Below are 16,153 nucleotides of genomic sequence, written 5' to 3' on the forward strand. Positions count from 1 at the left end.
ACGTAAATAAATATATATATATATACATATATATATTGTAAACTGAACAAGATTATTTACACAAACAGAATATATACAGTCAGGGTGAATGGGGTTATTGCACAAGTTAAATTAAATTATTGCAGTGTGTGAAAAAAATGTGGAGTATGTCATATGCTATAAATCACAAAAAAACGAATGAACTGATTTGAGCAAATGAAAATTATGTACTTCAGGTATTGCAAACAATAAAGGAAAACACTGTCAACATCTGTCCCGCTTGCTCTCCAGGTAGAAGCATTTTATCTTAAGAAAAGATTAGATTAAACTACACTATAATTCACTGCTGAACACACGTTCCACAAAAAAATCTTCACTGCTTTTATCTGTGAACAGTAAACACAACCCTCAAACACTCATCAAATACTCCAAGATCTTTTTTTCACAGAAAAAAAAAGTGGTTTGGTCACGCACTGTGTACAATAGACAATTATGACCAAACCTGTAACTATCTGACATGATCTCCCATTGCTGGAGCTTCCTCCCAAATTACTTAAGCCCTATGTTTACTATTCTGCTTCTTCTTTACTGACACTTTAATGTCATGTTCAAAAGTAGTACAGTAAGTGAGTCCAGCATTCTGAAAAACAACAACAACACTGGGCAACTACCTTTATAATAAAGATTTGGAGACTGGATTATAGCAAAACTAAAAAGGAGAATAACTAGAAACAGACTCAGACATGGGGCACTGTGGTCAAATTATTAACTGTCAACTAATCTGATCAACCATCAAAGAACAATTGGATCACTGTAAAATGTGCAGTGGACCTCGTCCTGCAAGATATCGAAAAAGCAAGATATCGAAAAAGCTTGAGGAGTTCAGTGACAACAAAACCATAAACCCCTCCACTATGTGACCAAGAGTGCGCCCTAGTGGTCAAATGTTGTACGACAGGTTGGTCTCATTCTACAACACTGCAACAACAACTGATGTCATGTCTGACACCTTCCATAAGTCTGGTCAAAGTGTCTTTCATGAAGAGGCTGAACCCTCAGTGTGGGTCTGTGCCATTTATTACAACCACAGAATTAACAATGCAAACGCAGGAAATTTTTTTTAAAAAAGCAGAGGAAACCAACATGCAGCACACGGTGCTAAAAAGAGCCTGCTGATAGGTGACATGAGGTAGCTGAACTGTCTCTCATATGAAGATTAATAGAAACACCACACATGACTTCATCTAGTCTAATGTTTATTATTGTTCAGTTCAGATCCATTTTTAAAGTGTTTTGAGTATTATGTGTTTAACACAGAAAAACTCCAACAACCCCATCAGCTATCACCAGTTTGTGGTCAGTTATTGTCCTAAATTCTGATTGGTGCACGAAAGTACATGGCATCACCTTTTACCAACTGAGCTCCGCCCACTACATACTTAAAAAACAACAACTTCAAACACATAACGATTATCATAATGCAACTTATTTGGCTTGCTTGTACCAGAGTTTGATAGTTTGCAGGCTGTAAAATAGAAGAGGTAGTACTTTAATTTTACACCAGATGAAAAAAGTTAAATGGTAAATTATTCAAGTTACGTATCCCATAAATAAATAAAGATAATAATTCACTGCTGTCATGATAACTATACTGTATAATACAGTTACTTTTTACCATTTTTTCAGCCATCATTTCAGCTACATTTCAACTCAATTGTAACTTATTATATTCCAGTTAGTTTATGTTGTAAATCAGCTAGATAGCACTTGACCTTTACACAGAAAGCCTGTGGAAACACAACCAATACTCAGATCATATCTTTGGAGAACGGAAGAAGAGGGAGGCAACATGAGCTCAACCAAATGAGATAATGGAAATATTTTACCATTTTACACCCTGTTTTATTTGTCATCATCCTATTTATAAAAAGAAATGTCACAGTTTGTATGCAGTGGTCATTTCTGCTTGTCCTTCCTGAGCTTTATTTAAAAAAAATATCTGTCAGAAGTCAAGTAATTGTTCCTCTCTTTTTTTCTTGTGATTAAATGGTATAATTTTTGTAATTTTACACACAATATGTAAAAGTTGGGTCAAAAAAAACTTCATCTGTGGGTTAGTTGTAAACTTAACACATATCCATGTATGATAAATAAATGTGATGCATGTTAGATGAGCAAATATGATATGTGTGGCGAACAGGAATTTTGAATCTAGAAACACCACAAGTACTGATAAAAAAACATACAAACTGTCACTATCTTAATATAATGCAAGGAACTTTGGGCTGTAATAGTAATAAAATAACAATAATTGTTTAATAAAAAATACGCCCATACATTTATTTTCTCTTCACTTGAGCATAGAGATCCTCTCGGTCGTCAGCAGTCTGTGCGAACCTCTTGGACACTTTGACCTGTGTATCCTGCTGCTGTCCACTGTCTTGCTCTGAAGTCGAGGACGGTTCAGGTCTCCTCTTGGAGAAGTCGATCTCTCCATAATGGATGTCCTCTGTTTCTGTTGATCTGGCTGATTCTTGAACAGCCGACTGCTCAGCTGTTAGACTCTGTGAAAAGCACAAAAAAGGAGAAATGTTGTACTTCCTTCAGTTCACATAATTTTTCAGGCTCCCACTGCTAAAATAAAAGATAATCATCAAAATGATCAGTCTTTGTTGGACAGGGTAATAAGAAAATTGTTGCTGTGTAATCTAACACTATGTTTTATCATATTTCCATTTCTCCACATATACTCTCTAATTAAGGAACCTGTTTAGTCCAGTCTGGATCTTATGAGTGCAGTCAACATGAATTGTGAGAAACCCATTCATAGCACACAGTTGGGTATTGTAAGAATTTTCCTACCTGTGTTTGTTGTGAAGTTGGATGTTTTGACTTTAACCACCTGAAAGACATGAGAGTATTAATAATAATGATAACAATGATAACAATATCACAAAGCCTTTGTATTTAACATGTTTCAACATTTACCTGACTTAGACACCGATTTAGTGAGTCAAGTTGTGTGATATTGAAAGACTCAAAAAAAACAACATGTCATCTGTATATCTGTGTTCTGTTTGTGTATGTTTGGATGTTGTGGCAACATGTACACACCACAGAAACTGCCCAGGAATAGAACCCTGAGGAACTCAACAAATGCATCTTTGACTTTGAATTCACAGTAAACTAGGATCACCACCTCGTACCAGGAAGAACATACTATAGTATAATGAAGATATGAATGTAAAAAAGACCTTGAAATTTCCATCCATTGAAGGCATTCAGGCTGAAATAATTGACAGTATGAAATGCAAGAGCTGTAAAATAATTAATACTGACAAATAACAAGTGTGATTAACAAACAAATCACCGATTTAAAAAAAGAAAAAAATATGGACAGAAATACAATTGTTTCAGGTAGATAGATTTGGTAATAAAACAGACTTCTGATACTTACCAAACGACAATAACCACACAGATGAGTATGATGATCCCGATGATCCCTCCAACAACTGCCCCCCATGGTGAAGAGCTATCAAGTAGTTTTACTCCTGCAGAAACAAAAAAATTATATGTGAAAAAGTAAGGTTAATACCTTTCATAGCTGTCATCCAGCTTAATGTAAGGCTCAGCTTGACTTTCTACAGTGTTTTGCATATGTATTTATGGAAGTGAGCATGTTTGAGGTGTGTGAACAGCTCAGGAGGGCAGTGCCAGGTGAGGTGATTGGTGCAGCTGGTGCTTGTTGGTTGATCATACTATTCCTTTAAATGCAGAGGCGTGCTGGAGCTCAAGGGTCTCAGGAGTGAGAGGAGTCAGAGGAGAATGGTTGTCCTGCTTTCTGAGATAAGTATATGTCTTTGAGAGGCTAAACTATATGCCTTCCGAGACTCACTGGGCGAGGTAGCAGAGGAGAAGTTGACAGAACTGTGTGAGACTGTGCTGAATAGGATCTGTAATAATACTGACCTCTGCTACAGCATTGGTTCGAATGGAAAAGTGCTGAGTCAACAATGTTTGCAGATGTAGTGTGGAATGAATTTTACACTGTACAATAAGAAAAGTGAAAATCTGTACCAGCCGCGATTGGAATAAAGCTCATGCAAAATTCAGTAGAGAAAATCTTCTGTCTCACGTTTTGCCTTATTTTCCTTTGTTGCTGAAATTCTCTCCATTCTTCTCTCTTCCCAATGCCAAACTTCATTCATACATTTCCAGCCTCTTTATTTCTGCTTCCCCATACTGTCCCCCCCTTTTGACAAATCTCACAAGTCCTATTTTAAGCACATCATTCCCATTTAAGTATATGTTCACGTTGATGCTTAAATAATACAACATAACTACAACAACTAGGTGCAGCACAGTTCTGTTTACCTTCATTAGTCAGATGAATCCCTGATGATGTTTCATTACCAAGATCATTTGCGGCCACACAGTAATAAACTCCTCCATCTGTCACATTAAAGCTGTAAAAGTCTCCTTCAGACACTTTGATGGGTCCATCTTTGTTTATCTTGAACCAGGTGAAGCTGCTGACGGGAGGATTGGCTCTGCTGGAGCAGGTCAGGTTCACCCAGCTACCTGCTGACACCAAACTTGATGGACTGATGGACACTGAGGTGTCCTTGGGAGCATCTGAGGAAAATGTGAGATTAACTTTATTCATTAGAATCAGCTAACATCACATGAATCATCGTGTGCTGACAGGATCCCATAACAAACAGTGGTTGTCTTACATGAAACACTGAGAGTCTTTCTCTCCTCTGCTGTCTTATAGTTTCCTCCATCCACAGGATATGTGGCAGAACAGGTGATGGTGACTCCATCATGTTTGTCTGACAGAGTGATGGTCTCCTGGATTTTGGTTGTGAAGGTTCGATCTGTGTTCTCCTCTATTGTGTTGTGAGGGTCTTGTGTGAGATTCCAGGTGAGTTTAGGAGGGGAGTGTGGACAGGGAGTGGAAGCTGAGCAGGTTATAGTGACAGACACATTCTCCTTCAGATCACCTGAGACCTCAATCCCGGGCCTCGGAGGAGAATCTGTGGTTTCAAATCAAACATTTTACACTAAAGAATACAGTATGTTAGTTAGTACCAGTGATCAACATCTGCAAAGTTGACCCTTCATTGTAAATGTGTAATAAAAATCCAGTTATGTAGATTTTGTCCTCCACACATGATAAATGTAAAAGAGTGACAGAAAGTGACCACATGAGACTTCCCCTTTTTAAGTTTGTTAACATGAACATTCATTCTTTTTAACAGTTACTAAAATATGTACGTTACAATATGATATGCAATACAATATATGTATATTGTAATATATAAGGAAACATCATCAGTTTTCAATTATTAGAACATTTTGGATGTCCTGACTGATCACAGGCTGGTTTCTGTAACATTTGGCCACAAATGATACTGTCTATCCTTCCACAGTAGTTTCACAATGAAGACAAGGATCACTGTGTTTGCTGTTAAAGCCAAAGCTGCAACAACAAGAGACTTACTTACCCTTAACTGTTATTTGAAGAGGGTCACAAGCAGCTGTTGCAATGAATGGCCTGTTCTCAATTCTGAAGTAGTATGTGTCTGTGTAACTTGTGATTAAACTGGAAAATAAAGTGGTGCAGTTTTTCTGACTCGGGTCTCCAGTAATACTCATTGGGTAGGTGTTAACTGTCTTACTACTGTTGAAAATCACATTGTTGGGAAAGATGCCAAATCTGGAGTCATTTTTAATCCACACTCCAAAGGAAGGGCTTGTGCTGCTGAAGTCCTCTTCTGGTTCAGATCTAAAGTTACAAGGGATTTGCAAACAAGATCCACTCAGTGCTTCCATGTTCTTTGGTGTGGTAATGTATAGGTTTCTCTTTGAACAAGAAGCCCAAGCACCTGTAAAATCAGATCCATGATTAACAAAATGTAGGAATAAAACTGCACTAAGAGAACATTTATGATAAACAAAGCAGAAGTATGTCACATGCTGATATTTTCACCCTGTCTTGTTGACAAATTCTTTAAAGAACATTTTAATTTTCTCTCAGGATGAGAGGAAAAAACTAACTCTAGGCCTATCTACTCTGGTCTTTCTACATTGTTACGAAATGAAGTTCAGATTGTAAATGATTCAAGTAAACAGCTCACCTGAAACAAACAGGACGCTCAGTAACATGCTGTTGGTCACCATATTCACAGACAGAAGCTGGCTCCCTGGATTTTGTGAACACAAAAACACTGTTACCGTTCTGTTGTCCTAATCATATACTTACAAAGCATTCACTGTCGTTTAAGGCAACTTCCCTACTTCAGTGTCACACAGGAAACTTGCCCTGTTCAACCAGAGTTCACTGTTGTTTTATAAGCAGCAATTAAAGTCTCCTGCAGAGCTGTGCTTCAAATCAATCAAATCAATTAAAGCTAAAAAATACAAAACAATGAGTTCAATTAAATGTTTCCTCACCCAACAAGCCCACGGCTAAAAAGGAAATGAAAATGTGAATGTAAGATTTTAGAGTTAAATGAGGAAAGTTATTTTTAGCAGAACTGAAACTTACCGCCAAATCAAGCCACTGTTACATGAAAGACAGGACTTGCTGTTAAAGAAATGCAGTTCACTGTGTTTGGTGGCAAAGTTGCTCGATATCACATGACCCCCATGACTAAAATGCTGCAGTTTTGCCCTTGCTGCTCATATCCTGTGAGTAAGAAAGTCAGATATTACGACATCCTAAAATGTTTAGCTTTCAAATGACATGACTCATTGCAAGCCTTCATTTGTTTTTTACATAATTCACCTCAATAATGACATAATTGAGCAGGTGAAAGTATGAACGTCTCGTGATTAACATGTACAGATACCACAATGTTTGTTGCTGAGTTCTGCATTATATCAGCAGTAATCTACACAGTTACACAGCTGTCATGAACCTGTGTGAATACATGCTAAATGATAGAAGAAGTGATAAACACTTCACACTTTATGGCCTTGCAAAAAATGTCAAAGTCTCTCTAAAGACATTTTTATACAACACACTTTAAATGCATCCAATAGAAACGCCATATACGCAATGATAATTAAATTCATAGTCTAAACATCTTTTTGGTGTCCTAAATATCGCATTAATTTCTACATAGGCAGATTTTTAAAATTCTATTACAAAAATCTTTTGAAAAAGCCCTGCCTGCCCATAGGATTATTTTTTTAAGTTTCCTTGAAGAAAATCTAAGAGTTCAAATATTTCTGTCTTTTTAATAATTTTTTTTAATTTTTATTTAATACACTTCACATGCATCCAGTTGTGACACAGCAGCTGAGCAATGAAAATTAAATACATGATTGAAGCATCTCTTTGATATCTTAAGAACAAATTGAAAAAAAATTCAGTAACCAAGAATCACTTGAATCACACAAAAGTTAAATCATTAAAGAAGATATTATTATTTTTGTGTTAAACTGATCTTAATAACAGACACAAAGCAGGAAAAAAACATTTCCAAAAACCTTAGATATTATGCACCCAAATTTAGAAAATCTACAGAGAAAATCTATAATGTTGTGCATTTATTGTTGTATTCATAGTGCACAAAACATCTTCCTCCTCTCCTTCTGGCTCATGATGGTTGTAACTCCACAGCACTGTTGACATACACCGCGTCTACTGACTCCTGTGGAAATGAAACAACAGGGAGAGAGAGGTGTTAGTGCTCTGCAGTGAATTTACTGCAGCAGAAAAAGCTTTAACATATTTGTGTACCAGTTTCACCAGTTGTGTTGCGATTGTGTTAGCGTCCCAGGGCCTCACAAGAACCACACTATAGAGCAACGCCAACAACAGTAAAGCAATCAGCCACATAAACACTGCCTTCATAAAGTTAACACACACACACACACACGATAATGCTCACCTTTATAATCATCTTTATGAGGTAATAACTTGTCAGTGTTGTGTTTACAGCTCTTTAGGCTGACCCCAAGTGGCCAAAAATAAATGTGTGCAGCTCTTTTGCCATAGTAGCATTTTTTGTTGTTGTTGTTGAATATTTTGTTTTAGTCATGCTTTTAATGTCTGCATATTTATATTTTATGTTCTGTAATCATTGATCTGTGTTTTTATGGATGAATAAATTGTACATAAAAAGCTGTTATGGCAAACATGTTAGCTAAAACTGTCTATTTACACATCCAGCAGATACAGACTAACATTATTATGATTTGGAGACATGTCTGGCCACCTGGAAGATCTAAGTCCAATATTCATCATTGTTTTAGCGAGTAAATGCTCCATTTGTGTACCAGCTATTTATTAATTTCACCAGTCTGCAGTGTCATGTGTCATAATTAGCTTTTTTGTTATTTCCTTTCCCTCAGCCTACATTACTTTCAGAATCAACAGTGACCAGTGAAATCTGCAAATAAAGCCATTAAGTGAGGGATCAGGAACTAATGGCCAACATGGAGGTGTGAAACGTTCAACACGCAGCAGAGGATGGTTGCCTCCGCAAAGGCCTTTGATTCTTGATAATAGGCACCTTGCAGGGCATTATCCCGCTTACACCATGGTCACTTTGCAAACAATGTTTTCATGCTTTTTGCAATCATAATCTTAAGTTTTTCACAAGCTGCAACTCGGTTTCCACTCACTCACATCTACATCACTGACTTACTGATTGGCCACACTTCATATGTAGTTTTTAATTAGTTGTTTACTTTGTTATAATAAATATCTTTTGATTTAACACCCTCCATTGTGTCCCTTCCAGAGTTTGTCCTAGGAGCCAGGTTATGACAGTGAACAGTACACACTGGATATAATTTGACAGTATGTTTAACAACAAGACTAGCTGGCTATTGAGCCATGTCACTGTCCCTAAATCAATATTAAGATTTTCACAAAGAAACAATACGCAATGTGTAACATTACTGTCGGCCGCAGCCTGAAGTAGTGGGTTGAATAGCAAATGGGATGTGAGATGTTCATTAAAGTTCAGAGAGGAAGTGCAGTCCCTGCAGCACTGAGGGACTAAACTCAGGGTTGTAAAGAAATTACAAACAGAGGCTTTGACTGCATTCCTATTGCCATGGTTACTAATATTAGACAGAGGCTGATACTATTATGTAGCTAGCACATACATTTAGACAGTGAACAGACAGTTTCACCAGAACTATTGGTTTTTGACGGACACCCTGCAGCCAGTCAGAATAGATTTTTCACCCAGACAGTGGTGTGAAATTGATTCTTAGACAGTGAAGTTGCTCAATAATAAAATACCTCTCCTTATTTAGTGGCTTACCTTCACTGGTTTGGTGGAGTGTCTTGATCTAAACCAGCTGGAAAGAAAAGAGTGAATGAGGGTTTTTTCTTTTTGCTGGACTGATGGTGATGTGTCTCATACAGCCAAACCACATTTAAAATCAGATCAATTAGTGAGTAGCTGCAAATGATCACATCATGGAAAAGTTTGTCTCACCACTCAAAGATGACCAGTGTACTGATGAGCATTATGATTCCCAGGATCTTCACTACAACTTCAACACTAACTGCTTCAGACTGTTGATCATCTGCAACACAACAGCACAGTCACCTTCCACTTACTGAGAAATGTTATCACTCTGAAGTATCTTAATGTCTGTGGTTACCTTCAAATATCAGCTGACGTCCTGTTGAGAGTTGAATGTCGAGATCATTTCTGCATCCACAATAATACACTCTGCCTCGATCAGTGTTGGTCACCTTAAAGCCATAAACCTGTGTATCAGCTCTGATCATTTCCAGTCTGCCATCAGTGATCATGAACCACACAAAGTTGACAACAGGAGGGTTTCCTCTGCAGGAGCAAGTCAGGTTCACCACGCTGCCAACTGACACTGGATCAGAGGGACTGATGACCACTGAGGTGTTCCTGGGAGAGTTTGGAACTTTTGGCACATGATGAGAAAAGATCAGTTGTATTGCCACCTGCTATCATCTTCATAAAATAACAACAACAACAAAGAAAGTTTTACATGAAACATTGTGTCTTTTTCTTCTCTGCTCTTCTCTCTATAGTTTCCTTCATCCACACACAGAATTTACAGAGTAATTCATGCAGTATTTACCTTTAACAGTCAGATGGATCTCTGGTGATGTTTCATTACCAAGATCATTTGTGGCCACACAGTAATAAACTCCACCATCTGTTACATTAAAGCTGTAAAAGTCTCCTTCAGACACTTTGATGGGTCCATCTTTGCTGGTCTTGAACCAGGTGAAGCTGCTGATGGGAGGATTGGCTCTGCTGGAGCAGGTCAGGTTCACCCAGCTACCTGCTGACACCAAACCTGATGGACTGATGGACACTGAGGTGTTCTTGGGAGCATCTGAAGAAAATGTGAGATTAACTTTATTCATTAGAATCAGCTGACATCACATGAATCATCATGTGCTGACAAGAATCAGCTGACATCACATGAATCATCATGTGCTGACAGGATCCCATAACAAACAGTGGTTGTCTTACATGAAACACTGAGAGTGTTTCTCTCCTCTGCTGTCTTATGGTTTCCTCCATCCACAGGATATGTGGCAGAACAGGTGATGGTGACTCCATCATGTTTGTCTGACAGAGTGATGGTCTCCTGGATTTTGGTTGTGAAGGTTTGGTCTGTGTTCTCCTCTATTGTGTTGTGAGGGTCTTGTTGGAGATTCCAGGTGAGTTTAGGAGGGGAGTGTGGACAGGGAGTGGAAGCTGAGCAGGTTATAGTGACAGACTCCTTCTCATTCAGATCACCTGAGATCTCAATTCTGGGGCTCAGAGGAGAATCTGTGGTAAAAAAAAAAAAGAATCAGACACTGCTCCTCATTTTTGTGTCTTGACTGAAAAAAACCTCTCTTACCTTGAACTGTTATTTGAAGAGGGTCACAAGCAGCTGTTGCGCTGTATTCACTGTTCTCAAATCTGAAGTAGTATGTGTCTGTGTAATTTATGATTAGATTAGAAAATAAAGTGGTGCAGTTTCCCTCACTCAGGTTTCCAGTGATATTCATTGGATAGATGTTAACTGTCTTATTACTGTCGAAAATCAAATTTTTTTGAATTCTGAATTCAGCGACGCTTTTAATCCACTTTCCGACATTTCCTGTGCCATCCCTATGTATGTCATCATTTGTAATGTAACATGGGATTTGCAGACAAGATCCACTCAGTGCCTCCATCTTCTGTGGTGCAGTAATGACGGGGTATGTCCCTTCAGGACAAGCAGCCAAAGCACCTGTGAAATCAGACTCATGATTAATACAAGGTGAACAAAATCTCTCTGAATAGACAAATATACATCAACAGTAAGATGCTGCACGTAGTTTTTCAAAATTATCTCTATCTGCACTGAACAAACAGCTCACCTGAAAGAAAGAGGATATAGAGCAACATGTTGAATGTTGCAATGCTCACAGACAGAGCTGCCATCACCTACAAACACAATCATGCAGATACTTTTAAAACATGAGCTATTACTGTGTAAAGAATGTGAGTCCTTGTAATAAAATATCTACTTAGAGTGCACACATTTAGACCAGATACGTGCACCATACAACCAGGATTTAGTGTTTATTTAGTGATAAATTAATAACTTCAGTGGTAAATTCTAAATAACGCAGCAGTAAAATGCGGCTGAAGCAAACTCTCACCTATGCAGCTTAGTTCTGCTGAACAAAATGATCAAATTAAACACTCAATCATGTATTCTGTAAAGTTCATGAAGAGCAACAAAATAATATGTTTGTCCTGGTATAAAAGATAAGAAGCAAAATAAGTGGAAAAAAGTCTGCTCTTACCAAACACGCCCAAATCAAATAAAAGAACAGCAATGAGATCCTTTGATGGATAATTTCAAAGTGAATATTAGTTTGTGAATTTGAGCTCAGGTGCAAAAAAAAAACTTCCCTGTTTTGTGTTTGTGGTTTAAAACTTCCCGTGTTTCATGACTACAGAATAAGTCCAACTGGTTTTGTTGAGCATTTGCTAAATATCATCTGAGCTGAGTGACTTACAGGAAATGTCAGAACAAAAAACAAATGACTGAGCAAATAAAAAGTATTCAGGTCAAAGTATGAACTTCTCATGATTAACATGTACAGACACCAAAGTGTTTGTTGCTGAGTTCTGCACCTTAAATGTCACATCATATCAGCAGTCATCTACACAGTTACACAGCCATCATGAACCTGTGTGCTAAATGATAAAATACTGTAAAACTTAGATTAACAGCCGTGCTATTATTTGCTTAAATCACAGACTTCAACAACCACATATTTGGGACAGTCATCTATATGAGACAGGCCTTTAATTCCTTTCACACAAAACTGTTGCTCAGCAAAGATGGGAAAATATGATCAAAGAGTTAATTTAAAATAGTTTTAATATTACTTGTATAAAAATCAGGTTTCAAATAACATATTAATTATGTATCCTTCATTTGATCTAGCTCCGACAGACAGGGCATCAGAGAGTGATTTACAGCGCTCAAGGATTATGGCACCCAGCATTACGACACACCACCACTTAGTCCTGTTAAAATGATATTCGCACCTTTGATTAGTTTTTATTAAGACACTTTAAATTCTTTTGATCAGTGGACCCTTATGGGCTAAAGAAATATAAATAACTTACCGGGTAATTGAGGAATGGACACATATTCTGACTTAATGACAGCTCCAGAGGTGGGGAGTCACCACTGGTTTACCATGCCGATAAATCTGAATGAATTATTCTTTGGTGCTAGTGGTTTTAGTTAAATGAACTGAATGATTAAATTGTAGAGAATCTAACCAAGCTAATGATGTTTGGCATGTCTATACTGACAAAGGATTTAACCTTCGTATTTGTATGTGCGTTCTTTACAGCTGTCTAACATTAGCTTAAGTGAGTAGTGAACAACCTGGTTTTATACACCCAAAGAACTTCTCTAAAATGCTTGGCAACCAGACCAGGCGTCTAAGTGGGACAGGCATTTATTTGTCAAAATGTGTTGCTAAAAGGGACTATGTGTTTAATTTGGACTATAGGCTTTTAATTGAAGTTTAATGTTAAGTGATAAACATGCTCTCCTCCTGAACATTTTGTGCTCCATCAGAAAAAAGAGAAAGTATCTTTATAAACATTTTTTTACACTCTTTAAATACACCCAAGAAAAACCATTGAAGCAATGAAAATTAAATACATGGTCTATGCATCTTTTTGATATCTTAAAAACAAAAGAAAAAAATTATGAATCATTTCAACATGAGAAGACGAAGATTAAAGAAGATGATTTTCTTTTTTTGTAATGCTGATTTTAATAAAGACACAAAGAACAAAAAAACACATAAAGATATTATTCACCATAGTCCAATGTTATCTTTAAAGTAAGTCTACACTTTATTTTAAGAGGCACACTAAGACTAAGAAATGGATAGAGACTAGACGATAGGGTATGCTGTTGTATTCATAATGCACATGACATCCTCCTCCTCTTCTGGCTCATGATGGTTGTAACTCCACAGCACTGTTGACATAGACGGCATCTACTGCCTCCTGTGGAAATGAAACAACACACACACACACACCAGTTAGTCCCATGTGTTTTAGTGTCACAGGGCCTCACAACAACTAGATTATAGAACATTGTTTAGTGGCTTACCTTTGCTGGTTTGGTGGAGTGTCTTGATCTAAACCAGCTGGAAGACAAAGAAGAGTGAATGAGGGTTTTTTGTTTTTGCTGGACTGATAGTGATGTGTCTCATACAGCCAAACCACATTTAAAATCAGACCAATTAGTGAGTAGCTTCAAGTGTCACATCATAGAAAAGTTTGTCTCACCACTCAAAGATGACCAGTGTACTGATAAGCATTATGACTCCCAGGATCTTCACTATAGCTTCAACACTAACTGCTTCAGACTGTTGATCACCTGCAACACAACGGCACAGTCACCTTCTACTTGAAATGTGAGGACACTGAGGTGTCCCTGGGAGAGTCTGGAACATTTGGCACATGATGAGAAAAGATCAGTTGTATTGCCACCTGCTATCATCTTCATAAAACAACAACAAAAAAAAAAGTTTTACATGAAACATTGTGTCTTTTTCTTCTCTTCTTCTCTCTACCTTTAACAGTCAGATGGATCCCTGATGATGTTCCATTACCAAGATCATTTGTGGCCACACAGTAATAAAATCCACCATCTGTCACATTAAAGCTGTAAAAGTCTCCTTCAGACACTTTGATGGGTCCATCTTTGCTGGTCTTGAACCAGGTGAAGCTGCTGACGGGAGGATTGGCTCTGCTGGAGCAGGTCAGTTTCACCCAGCTACCTGCTGACACCAAACCTGATGGACTGATGGACACTGAGGTGTCCTTGGGAGCATCTGAGGAAAATGTGAGATTAACTTTATTCATTAGAATCAGCTGACATCACATGAATCATCATGTGCTGACAGGATCCCATAACAAACAGTGGTTGTCTTACATGAAACACTGAGAGTCATTTCTTCCTCTGCTGTCTTATAGTTTCCTCCATCCACAGGATATGTGGCAGAACAGGTGATGGTGACTCCATCATGTTTGTCTGACAGAGTGATGGTCTCCTGGATTTTAGTTGTGAAGGTTCGATCTGTGTTCTCCTCTATTGTGTTGTGAGGGTCTTGTTGGAGATTCCAGGTGAGTTTAGGAGGGGAGTGTGGACAGGGAGTGGAAGCTGAGCAGGTTATAGTGACAGACTGCTTCTCCCTCAGATCACCTGAGATCTCAATTCTGGGCCTCAGAGGAGAATCTGTAGTTAAAAAAAAGAATCAGACACTGCTCCTCATTTTCTTGTCTTGACTGGTAAAAGAAACTCTCTTACCTTGAACTGTTATTTGAAGAGGCTCACAAGCAGCTGTTGCCCTGTATTCACTGTTCTCAAATCTGAAGTAGTATGTGTCTGTGTAACTTATGATTAGATTAGAAAATAAAGTGGTGCAGTTTCTCTCACTCAGGTTTCCAGTGATATTCATTGGATAGATGTTAACTGTCTTACTACTGTCGAAAATCACATTGTTTGGAATTCTTTGGTCAGCAATGCTTTTAATCCACTTTCCGACATTTCCTGTGCCATCCTTATGTATGTCATCATTTGTAATGTAACATGGGATTTGCAGACAAGATCCACTCAGTGCCTCCATCTTCTGTGGTACAGTAATGACGGGGTATGTCCCTTCAGGACAAGCAGCCAAAGCACCTGTGAAATCAGACTCATGATTAATACAAGGTGAACAAAATCTCTCTGAATAGACAAATATACATCAACAGTAAGATGCTGCACGTAGTTTTTCAAAATTATCTCTATATGCACTGAACAAACAGCTCACCTGAAAGAAAGAGGATATGGAGCAACATGTTGAATGTTGCAATGCTCACAGACAGAGCTGCCATCACCTACAAACACAATCATGCAGTTACTTTTTAAACATGAGCTATTACTGTGTAAAGAATGTGAGTACGTGTCACAAAATCTCTAATTAGAGTGCAATCATTTACACCAGAAACTTGCACCATACAACCAGGATTCAGTGTGTTTAATTAGTGATAGATGATCAACTGCAGAAGCAAATTCTAATTAACACCACAGTCGTAAAATGCTGCTGAATCAAACTCTTACCCATACAGCTTAGCTCTGCTGAACAAAATGATCAAATTAGTTATTAGATTTTTTTTCTGAAGTTCATGAAGAGCAACAAAATAACATGTTTGTCCTGGCAAAAGAAAAAAAGCTACGAAGCAAAATACGTGGGGAAACAAAATCTTGTCTTACCAAACAAGCCCAAATCAAAAAGAGAGCAGCAAGGAGGTCCTTTGATGGGTGATTTCAAAGTGAAGATTAGTTCGTGATTGTGAGCTGATATACATATAACGCACTTCCCTATTTAGCGGTTGCAATTTAAAACTTCCTGTGTCTCCACACTACAGTACAGTGGTGTGAAAAAGTGTTTGCCCCCTTCCTGATTTCTTACTTTTTTGCATGTTTTCCGCACTTAAATGTTTCAGATCATCAAACAAATTTAAACATTAGTCAAAGATAACACAAGTAAACACAAAATGCAGTTTTTAAATGAAGGGTTTTATTAATGAGGAAGAAAAAAATCCAAAGCTACATGGCCCTGTGTGAAAAAGTGTTTGCCCCC

The 16,153-nt window shown here is 37.8% G+C and overlaps 2 protein-coding genes across 6 annotated transcripts in view; both read right to left on the reverse strand.

The window, feature by feature from the left end:
* LOC126397524 (vascular cell adhesion protein 1-like) overlaps positions 1–15,864 on the reverse strand; it is a 60,203-nt gene extending 44,339 nt beyond the window's left edge. The window contains exons 1-8 of one of the 4 annotated variants that reach the window (XM_050056371.1): positions 15,784–15,864; positions 15,341–15,407; positions 14,836–15,210; positions 14,461–14,763; positions 14,099–14,359; positions 13,812–13,902; positions 13,633–13,669; positions 13,287–13,526 (exon numbers count right to left, since the gene is read on the reverse strand). In XM_050056371.1, coding sequence (XP_049912328.1) covers positions 13,473–13,526; positions 13,633–13,669; positions 13,812–13,902; positions 14,099–14,359; positions 14,461–14,763; positions 14,836–15,210; positions 15,341–15,404 — 1,185 coding nt within the window. In that variant the 5' untranslated portion in view covers positions 15,405–15,407; positions 15,784–15,864 and the 3' untranslated portion in view covers positions 13,287–13,472. Of the gene's footprint in view, positions 1–13,286; positions 13,527–13,632; positions 13,670–13,811; positions 13,903–14,059; positions 14,360–14,460; positions 14,764–14,835; positions 15,211–15,340; positions 15,408–15,783 lie in introns of those variants that run through there. The other 3 variants (XM_050056370.1, XM_050056374.1, XM_050056375.1) reach the window with 3 other exon arrangements.
* LOC126397521 (B-cell receptor CD22-like) lies at positions 1,048–6,636 on the reverse strand. 2 transcript variants are annotated; one of them, XM_050056367.1, is made up of 8 exons: positions 6,533–6,636; positions 6,123–6,188; positions 5,490–5,870; positions 4,716–5,018; positions 4,354–4,614; positions 3,437–3,530; positions 2,842–2,881; positions 1,048–2,543 (listed from the first exon to the last, which is right to left on the reverse strand). In XM_050056367.1, exons 2-8 carry the CDS (start codon positions 6,163–6,165, stop codon positions 2,319–2,321), a joined length of 1,347 nt encoding a protein of 448 aa, XP_049912324.1. In that variant the 5' UTR covers positions 6,166–6,188; positions 6,533–6,636; the 3' UTR covers positions 1,048–2,318. The 2 variants fall into 2 exon arrangements, with proteins under 2 accessions (XP_049912324.1, XP_049912325.1); XM_050056368.1 differs by lacking the exon at positions 6,533–6,636 and adding an exon at positions 6,439–6,448.
* Positions 15,865–16,153: the final 289 nt, after the last annotated feature.

Source organism: Epinephelus moara, chromosome 11, assembly GCF_006386435.1.
Source record: "Epinephelus moara isolate mb chromosome 11, YSFRI_EMoa_1.0, whole genome shotgun sequence".
In the NCBI taxonomy this organism is placed as follows: domain Eukaryota; kingdom Metazoa; phylum Chordata; class Actinopteri; order Perciformes; family Serranidae; genus Epinephelus; species Epinephelus moara.

Excerpts from the sequence above, each read along its gene's own strand:
- LOC126397521 (XM_050056367.1), bottom strand. The coding sequence starts at position 6,165 with ATGGTGACCAACAGCATGTTACTGAGCGTCCTGTTTGTTTCAG. Across the intron at positions 5,019-5,489 it reads TCTTCAAATAACAGTTAAGG|ATTCTCCTCCGAGGCCCGGG; the intron begins GTAAGTAAGTCT and ends TTGAAACCACAG. Across the intron at positions 4,615-4,715 it reads AAAGACTCTCAGTGTTTCAT|ATGCTCCCAAGGACACCTCA; the intron begins GTAAGACAACCA and ends CATTTTCCTCAG.